The following is a 9082-nucleotide window of genomic DNA, read 5'->3' on the forward strand; positions in this document are numbered from 1 at the left end:
TCAAATATTGGAAACAGAATCAAGAAGACTATGAACATATGATAAACAAATACCTATCAATAAGAAACCAGGGCACAAATTAACTTCTTATGAATGAACACACTTTAAGAAAATCAATGCTTTTAAAAGCTCATTCTGTGAAGCATATACAAAATTCACAAGATAATCAGTTTGTCAGAATAAAGTGTTTCCAAATGCTGGAAACTCCTGCATTGCCAACTCATCACATTATTTGCAAACTGTACTCCTCTCTTCTACCCACAATTATGACCACCAGAAAACAGGATCAACAGAACGAAGGGCAGGCTAATTTCCTATTACAAATGTTTTTCATTTTCAATATGGCATTAGCCTCAGAAGACCTAAAGCCAACTTTCAGCATTTACTGGGCTGCCTACTCTTGAACTTAAAGGCACACAACAAATATCCTAAAAGTGAAGGGTATAGAGTTTAGCCACTCTGTTCAATGCAAAACAAAACGAAACATAAGAAGGCATGTTCCTGACTTAATGTGCCTTCTTCTAAACAAAAAAAAAGTAATTTTACTGGAGATGTATAGTAGCCCCCAAATGATACCTGTAATATCTCAGTGCAAGAAGAGATAACTGTAAGATAGACATACTGAGATGAACTCCCGTAACTCTTAACTAATAATAGGTCCCAGACACTAGAGTTTCCTGCATACCCTGTGTAAGAGAGCCCAGGTATGTGAATAGTATTTCACAAATCCTGGTACAGGAACAAAAGGACAATGTCTCCCATAATTACTTTCTTGAGAGATCATAAAACAGATAAGTACTTCTCTCTAAATATGTATTGCTAAAAAGCTCTTACTCCAGAATCTTTTTAGCGCAGCATGAATAGAAATCAATGTTTCCCGGTGCTGTTTACGTTGCCTTGGTATTAGGAAATCACAGAACAAAAGTACAGAGAACAACTTGATAAGATCACCCTTAAGGACTCCCAGAAAGTATCTTAAAGGAAGGGTTTAGGCCCTGTGTTAAGAAATAATTTTGTAAAACTGTCCCTTCCAAGGGCTGACCTAAATATATAGTGAAAAGAAAACTTCAACAAATAGATCAAGGTTCTTATGTAAGGAACTTTACCGACCTCAGGACTGGCATAGGATATATGTTTTAAAAACACAGTAACTACTTCACTTGGAAATTCTCAAATGAAAAAGCCCTCCTGTGGCTGCTTCTACATATTTATTTGACTCTCTGCCAGATGTCATTGTGGGGTGAGCATCTTGTGTGCCCTGAGAATGTAAGTGCATTCTCCCTGAGGAAGCAATGGGAAAAAACAGGAAGGGGCAGAGGCGAAGAACAGAATTCAAGCACAAGGTTAAAAGCAGTTTTGTCTTCTTTGTCACCATGAAACGCACCTGCTGTGATGTCCAGTTGAGCTACTGATGGTCCTCTGGCTGCTTCTGGAAACTGATACTGGCATACGCGCTTAAATCCTCACTGGAGCGGGGGGTGGAGCTGTTCTCACCGCTGCCCAGGGGTTCATGAGGGGGTGGGGATGGGGGTGGGGGTGGCTGTGGTTGAGGGGTGCGCTCCTGAGGGCATTGTTTGAAGTCCTTGACCAAATCCAGGTCTATGTAGTTAAGACCATTCTCCAAATCCCCAGCAGCCCCACACAGTTGGGCTGGCTCCTTAGGGGCTCCCCCAAGCTCCCCAGGCCTCAGCCACACATTCTCAAAGGAAGCAGAGCTGTGGCGTTTCACATCCTTGCTGCTGCTGCTACCGCCACTGCCCCCTCCTGCTGCCCCTGCTCCAAAGGGCACCGTGTTGCCCAGCCGGGTGGCACTGGGTGTTGAGGAGAAGGTCTCGGAGCTGTGCCTCCTTCGGCACCCTTGTGCGTCTGCACGGATCACTTTGGCACTCTGGTTTCGATTAGGACTGAGGTTCACCCGGGTGAAGGCGCTCATGCCCCCAGGTCCTTGCGGTTCCCCCAGCAGGGATGAGCGGGCAGCCAGCTCTGCTACCCCTTGAGGCCCAGCGGGGGAAGCAGAGGCTGCCGAGGCTGAGGAGGCAGCAGCCATGGTGGCCCTGGGCAGGCTAACCTCCTCTGCAGCAATGCCTGTCCGCATGTCAGCATAGCTCACAGGGGCAACTGGTGAGGTGTCCACGTAGCTCTGATGGGGACAACCCATCTGCATGGTCATGTAGTCACCCCTACTGCTGGGCACTGCACGGGTAGGCCTGCAAATGCTAGCAACCCCGGGAGGTGCGGGGCCCACTCTGCCCACCTCAACCCCAGTGCTCTCCTGCCAGGCTGCCCTCCGGCCTGGCCTCAAGTCCATTTTCATGTACTCCTCAGTGCCAGTCTCTTCCTCTCTGGGAGCTGGCTGGAGCTGGGATGGACACCTGACAGAAGGTGAGCTGTGGGAAGCCACAGGGCCAGACAAGTAGCCAGGCTGATCACTCCCAAATTCAATATTCACATATTCCCCTGGGCTCTTGGGCTCTGGAGGGTGCAGCAGGGGCTGCTGCTGTTGCTGTTGCTGCTGCTGCTGCTGCTGCTGCTGTTGCTCTCCAGCCCGAGGTAAGGTGCTGGCCTTGGGATCCCCCAGGGACAGCCTCGTGGGCCGGGCCAGGCGGCTATTGGTCTGAGCAGCTGAGTCCACCTTTCGAGGCAGATGGAGCTGCAGAACCTGATGGTGGGAATGTGAAAGGCTGGGCTCCATCCTAGCCCCACAGTATCCCCCACCCAGGCTATCGCTGCTGGTGGAGGAGGAAGAATCTTCCACTGTTGCAGCATAGAGAAGGCGACCAGAGCTAGCGGAAAGGCGAAGGTGCTGATGCCGGGCACCCTCCTCCAACTCCCCGGGGAGCTGGGTGTGCTTAAAGGATCTTGGCAATGAGTAGTAGGAGAGGACTGGCTTGTGCTGGGGGTCCTCAGGACCGTAGTAGCAGTCGGAGGGGCTGCTGGTGTTGGAGTCCCCCACTGGCGACATGTTCATGTAGTCACCTGTGCAAGGCAAGAGCTTGCCACTGCTGCTCTCCACTGGGGGTTTGGGGTGAGGCAAGACATGAGCATGGTGGCCCCCTACCCCGTTTGTCCACAGCTTTCCATAGCTGCTCCCGGAAGGGACAGCCCTGCTGCTGCTGCTGCTGCTGCTGCTGCCAGGGCCACCTCCAATGTCAGGGGAGTAGCTGCTGCTGGGGGACATCATCATGTAACCATTGGGGTCCACTCTCTGGGGATGGCGTCTGATGGGGTTGATGATCTGCTGTGGGGCAGATACGCTCTTGGGGCTCATGGGCATATAGTCTCCACTGCCCTTTCGGCTGCTGGGCACTGGGGCCACCCCTGGGGACATGGGCATGTAGCCATCATCACTGTGGAGGGTGGAGCTTTCTGGGCGATGGTGGCCCCCCCGACGCTCCAAGGGGTGCATTTCCAAACCCTCCTCAGGGTAGGAATGGGTGGGCATGAAGGCGGAGTGCCTGTGTCCTGGCAGTCGGCCTCCACTGCCACCTCCTGGTGGGTAGACAGGCATCATCTCTGTATACTCCTCAATGGAAGCCACTGAGGACTGAGACGGTGTCTTCTGGTGGGAAATGGAAGGGGATGTGCCTGCCGAGTGAGTTCTCTTTCGGAATCGATTATCCAGATCGGCAGCACTGGCTGCTTCATCCCCAGTCAAGGCTGGACTAGTGCCCAAGCCTGTTCCTGGGGTGTAGCGGTGGCCATTGCCACCCCGTGACAAAATGTAGTGACCGTTGGGAGCAGTCAGGGTTGAGGGCCCCTTGCCGCCCATGCAGATATAGTTGCTTAGCTCCTCCTCACCGCGGGCCGGTGGGGTGTGACCCACGGAATCCGGAGTGACACTGCGAAAGGAACTCCGGAAATCGCAGGGACTGGAGCCATACTCATCAGAGGAGACAAAACCGCCATCGCTGGGGGAACCAGACACCGAAGCACTAGACCGCCGTGGGAAGAGACAATCTGAGGTGGAGCCATGGCCACTGGTGCTGCTGGATGACAGACTGACCGGGCTGGTGGCCGAAGGCGAGCAGCGGGAAGCTGGCATGGGGATGGAGCGGCTGTGGTTGAGCGGGGGGTGCAGCCGTGCGCTGCCCCGGTGCCGGTGGGCGTGGGTTCTGTTGGTGCTGGGACTCACAGGACTACCGTCCACCGAGGCCGGGCGAGACATGGTGCCTTCACCGTCGCTGGAGGCGCGGACCCGGAAGGAGCCTGGTTTCCCGCCCACCATGCTGGCTGGGGAGGTGGCCGTGATGCTCTCGGTGCGTGATCGGCGTGTCAGCCCCACCTGGCTGGGCGGGAGGTTGTTGAGATGGTGCCGGCGCAGGGGGACGCTGATGGGGTTGGAGCAGTTGGACGAGGACTGGCTCTTGCTGCGAGGGCGGAACTCATCGCTCATGGCCCGCATGGCCTCCAGGATGGTCTCGTGCATGTTCTGGGCCACCACGGAGTCATCCACCTGCATCCAGAACTCCCCAGGCCCCGTCACGGCAGAACGACCCACCTCGATGAAGAAGAAGTTCTCCGAGTGGCCGCAGCGCCTGATGTTCATCAGCTGCAGCACCACAGCCGCTACCTCCGAGTTCAGCTTCACGAAGCTGATGGTCTTGCTTGTCAGGCAGAGGCGGTATATACCAATCAGGTTCTTTGTCTGACCCAGGCCCTTGGGCTTCAGGATCACCTGCCAGACTTCTTTGAATGTGGGTCCTGGGGGCCCGTCCCCGTAGCTGAGGTCCTCCCCAGCCTCACCAACTCCCGAGCTGCCGCTGCAGCTGCTCCCGCCGCCTCCCGCCCCGAGGACCGCAGCTCCATCGTGGTGGCCCTTGGCGCGGTTGTGCAGCTGCAGGAGAGCCTGGTACCAGCTGTCTTGTTCGGCCTCGCTGTCCGCCGCGATGGCAAAGTGCTCGTCCCGGGTGTAGAGAGCCACCAGGTGCTTGTTCTTGGAGTCAGCACGCTTGTTGATGTTGAAGCAGCTCTCAAGGGGGATTGAGCGTTTGGGGGCGCTCGACTTGTGCCGCCACTTCTTCTCGTTCTCGTAGTACTCGAGGCGCGCCGGGCCCCCAGCCTCGCTGGCCGCGCGCAGTACGAAGAAGCGTTTGTGCATGCTCTTGGGTTTGCGCAGGTAGCCCACCTTGCGCACGTCCGAGAAGCCCTCGCTCTCCAGAGGGCTTGCCATGCTGCCGCTGCCACCACCGCCGCTGAGCAGAGGGAGGCGCCGAAAAACAACCGGGTGGGGGGCAAAGGCTCCTCGCCACAGCCCCACACATGCAAATAGGGCTGGAGGCAGCAGAAACCCCAGACTCCGAAATCCACACAGTCTCCCGCACCGCACCGGGGAGGGGCAACTGGAGGAGGACGCAGCGGCTGCACCAAAGAGAGACCCCGACCGGAGTTTTACCGGCGCTTCACGCCCGGGAGAGAGGCAGTGAGTCCGGGATGAGGGCAGCCCTGATCCTTTGAGAGCCAAGTCTCTTCTCAGCCACTGCCGCTACCGGGAAGGAGCGAAGATGCATCTCTCACCGCCCCGACTGGAGTCCAGCGCAGGGAGGCAGTGGTTGGGGGTCCCCGCGTTGCCCCTCTAGGCGTGCGCGAGCGCGCGCCTTCCCTCCTGAGTTCCCCTCTGGAGTAGAGATTCCCGAGGCAAATTAAATATCCTTGGGTAGGGGGAGGCGGGTTGCCAAGTCCCAACGTTGGGTTCTCCCTCCTCCTTCTTCTCCTCCTCCTCCTCCGCCTCCTCCCACCCCCCAACCGTCCCAGCCGCCACCAGCAGTCCAAATACCAGCTCAATCGCAGAGACCGCGGCGCTGCGGCTGTTGCTGCTGCTGCTGCCGCCGCCCGCGGGCGCGTCCTCTGCAGCCCCCATTCGGGCCCATCTCGGCGGGCGGAGAAAGTGGCTTTTCCATTCGAAACGCTACTGGGCAGCCAGGGCAGCTGAGGACAGGCCGGAGGGACAGGCTCATCCCTGCCCCTCGCTGCAGTCGGCAGGGGAGAAGGGCAGGGGACAAGGGCGGCAGGCGAAGGGGGAGGTTTGGAAGGGTTCGGGAAGACGGCTGTTCTCTGGGAGGCGCTGCCGCTGCAGTTACTTCTCCCCTCCTCCCTCCCTCCTCCTCCTCCTCGGAGAGTTGCCGAGAGCCCCAACCAAAACAAGCCGCGGCGTCTGGCTCTGCGCGCCGGCCCCCTCCGACCGCGCCGCCGTCTCACTCAGAGGAGAAAAACACGTGACGGAGCCTCCGCGCTCGGCAGCCGGGCCGCCGCCGCCGCCGCAGCCGGGAGGCTCCCGCCCGGGTCTCTACATTCCGGGCCGATCCCGCCCCGCGCCCGCCCCTCTCCGCCCCCCGGCCTTGCCGCAGCGGCGCCCGCGCCGAGCCCCCGCGCAGCGCTAGGACAGCGCCCCTGTGCGGCCACCAGCTCGCGCGCAGCGCCTCCCTCCCCGTGCGCTACCCAGGGCGCCCCAGGCCCTCAGGAATCCCCGCGGCGGGCGCGGGCGGGGGTGTTTGGGTGGCTACCCGAAAGCACGAGGGGAGTCTGGGAAAACGGGAGGGGGCGAGCTCGGGAAGACGCAGGAGTGAGGGTGGGGGCGACGGGGGGGTACTGCGGCTGTGGAGCCCCTAGTGGGAGGCCCGGGGGAGGCGGGGGCGCGGGAGCTGGGTTGCCTCTTACCTAGCAGGTAAGATCGACCCGCGGGAGGGAGGTTTCTATTCAAGGCTGTTTCTCCCAGAAAATATACAAGCTAGATTTCGGCTTCAGGGTGATAGGCCATGGTGCGGGGATCCGTATTTTTGTAAGGTTTTCCAAAGGACTTCTGGGCCAGCCTTCCACCTTGGAATCCCTGGATTTGCTGCCGTGAGGTTCCTGGAAGGAACAGAGGGACGCCCAAGGGCAGTGACTGGGGGCAGTTATGGTCACTGCCAAAGGAGAACAGGGATTTCCCAGGAAGCTGCTGATCAGTTAGGGAGAAACTGTAAATATCACCTTTTCTCCTATTCCCCTGGCCTATCCATTTGAGGGGGATTCACACCTAAGCCTCAGGGCATGGGGGAGGGGAAATGAAAGGTCCCTTATCATATTACGAAGTCTCTCCGTGACTTTAAAAAACTGTTACGGACTTACAGAGGATTCATAAGGCCAAAACCCGACTATGCAAATATTGGCTGAAATGTTTGTTTCACACACAGCTTCCACACCCATTGAACCACCCTATAAATGTTTAACCTTGACCACAAGGATAATCGGGAGAAAACAAGGATGGTGCCAGCTCAACAGTACAGGAAAATGGGTACTTCATGAGTGTACCAGGTCCGCAGCCTGGGTCTACTTGAAGCTCCTCTTTCAGGGTTACCTTGCGGTACCAGTCTCCCCACAAGCAAACGCTCCCAAGTTTTTTGTTGTTTTAAGCTGACCTATAAACAAACAGTTTGTCCCTGCTTGCTCGCCCGGCACTAAGGATCCACAGAGATGTCACTCGGTTTAATGTTGTCGCATGTTGATGCCTGACTCGTTTGGGGTTGCCGCCCCTTTTCCAAGCCGGGACCCTGCTCAGCCTCCGGCTCCCAGGCACTGCAGGATGCTGGTGGGGCAAGCAGCAGTCCAAGCGCTGGGCATGCTCAGTGGCCGGGACCCGCCGGGCCGCAGGGGAGCGCGCCTCGGCCCAATGCGGGCTGAGGGGCGGGGCGAGTTTCCCGGGGTGGCCTGCTGATTGGTGGGATGGCCTGTTTTTCAAGCCTCGCACTGCAGAGGGAAGGTGGGGAGAGGGGGTGAGGGTACCAAGGTAGGTTACAAAGCGTAGTAAAAAAAGAAAAAGAAGAAGAAGATGATGATGAAGGAGAAAAACAACCATAGGCTCCATTCAGAGGCGTGCGATACGTGAATTAGGGAGATCCGGCATCTGCAAAGGGGCTCCTCCCCACCTAAGCCTGGGAGCCTCTGGTTTCTCCTCTCCCCTTCCTGTTCCCGGTGGTCATGCAGCTTCATCTAAACCTGGTTAATCTATAATTTGAGTACACATGTTGCATTGAAAGCCCTCCCTTCTTTTTCTCTGACAGCTTAGTGATGTGGGCACACGTGCCCACTACAGCAAGGCTATTAATAGCAGATATTAGGAAATGGAAGCGAGGCGACACAGTGACCGAAATTCTGGGGAGTATAGAGTGCCTTATGGGGGGCGGGGCAGGGAGGTGCGGAATAGAGACGCCTGAAGTTGGTGGAAAAGCGTGACTGTGTACCTGGTTTTACCCTAGACAGGAAAAGAGCGAGATAATAAAAGGGTTGTTTACTAGTAATAGTGTAATCCAGATAAGGCCAAAGGGCTTTTTACAGGTTTGACGCTTAGCGCTGGGATGGCGGTAGTGGAGTATTTCACATTTTGTAAGACTACAAATCAAATCCATAGACATTTACTTTTCAAATTGCCCCGTCCCTACCTCCGTCCCTCCAGACCCCCAGAAAAGCTAAATAAAGGTACTGTACCTCTATCTATAGGAGAAAAATACTCCTTTCTGGAAGGAGGAAATGGTTGGAAATTTTATTTACACATATTTTACAATAATCTTCATAGAAAGGATTTTGATCATAAAAACCTAATTATGATAAAACGTTTTAAACATATAGCTCTCAGTGTTAAAGCATTTCTGCTTTAAAAAATCACAATTTCAGTTGCTAAATATTCGATAAAAATTATGAAATAAGCCGCACGGTGCACTGAAATATTATGTTCAGACCAATGGGTTTCCTATGGAAGATAATCACTGATCATAGGATATTAGTGCCATTTTTTCTACTTGCTGATGTTTTACTACCAATTTAAATGTGGCTAATATTTGTTATAATTATACTACAGTACCTTCAATTGTTCGCTGCATTTTTTACTACTGGGCTGAGATAACTGGAAATTGATTTACATTTGGTTCATGCAATATATAGAATAGAAAGAGACCCGTTTGTGGGATCTCACTGAAGTAATGCTGAGCAGGTGTGAGTATTATTCTGTCACCCAAGCTAAATTAGTCTTTTGGTGTATTATAATGAAATACACTGTATGAAAAATTTACTCCTCACTGAAAATTCACAGAACAGCAAAGCAACCTATAAC

General features: G+C 55.1%; 1 protein-coding gene across 2 annotated transcripts in view; it reads right to left on the reverse strand.

The window, feature by feature from the left end:
* The window catches only part of IRS1 (insulin receptor substrate 1), a 67507-nt gene extending 61891 nt beyond the window's left edge, over positions 1–5616 (reverse strand). For both annotated transcript variants that reach the window (XR_004744891.3, XM_002749924.6), the window contains exon 1: positions 1385–5616. Coding sequence is in view for 1 of the 2 variants with exons in the window: in XM_002749924.6 (XP_002749970.4) it covers positions 1406–5170 (3765 nt within the window). In the remaining variant the exon portion in view is untranslated. The remainder of the gene's footprint in view (positions 1–1384) is intronic.
* Positions 5617–9082: the final 3466 nt, after the last annotated feature.

Source organism: Callithrix jacchus, chromosome 6 (assembly GCF_049354715.1).
Source record: "Callithrix jacchus isolate 240 chromosome 6, calJac240_pri, whole genome shotgun sequence".
NCBI classification, from domain to species: domain Eukaryota; kingdom Metazoa; phylum Chordata; class Mammalia; order Primates; family Cebidae; genus Callithrix; species Callithrix jacchus.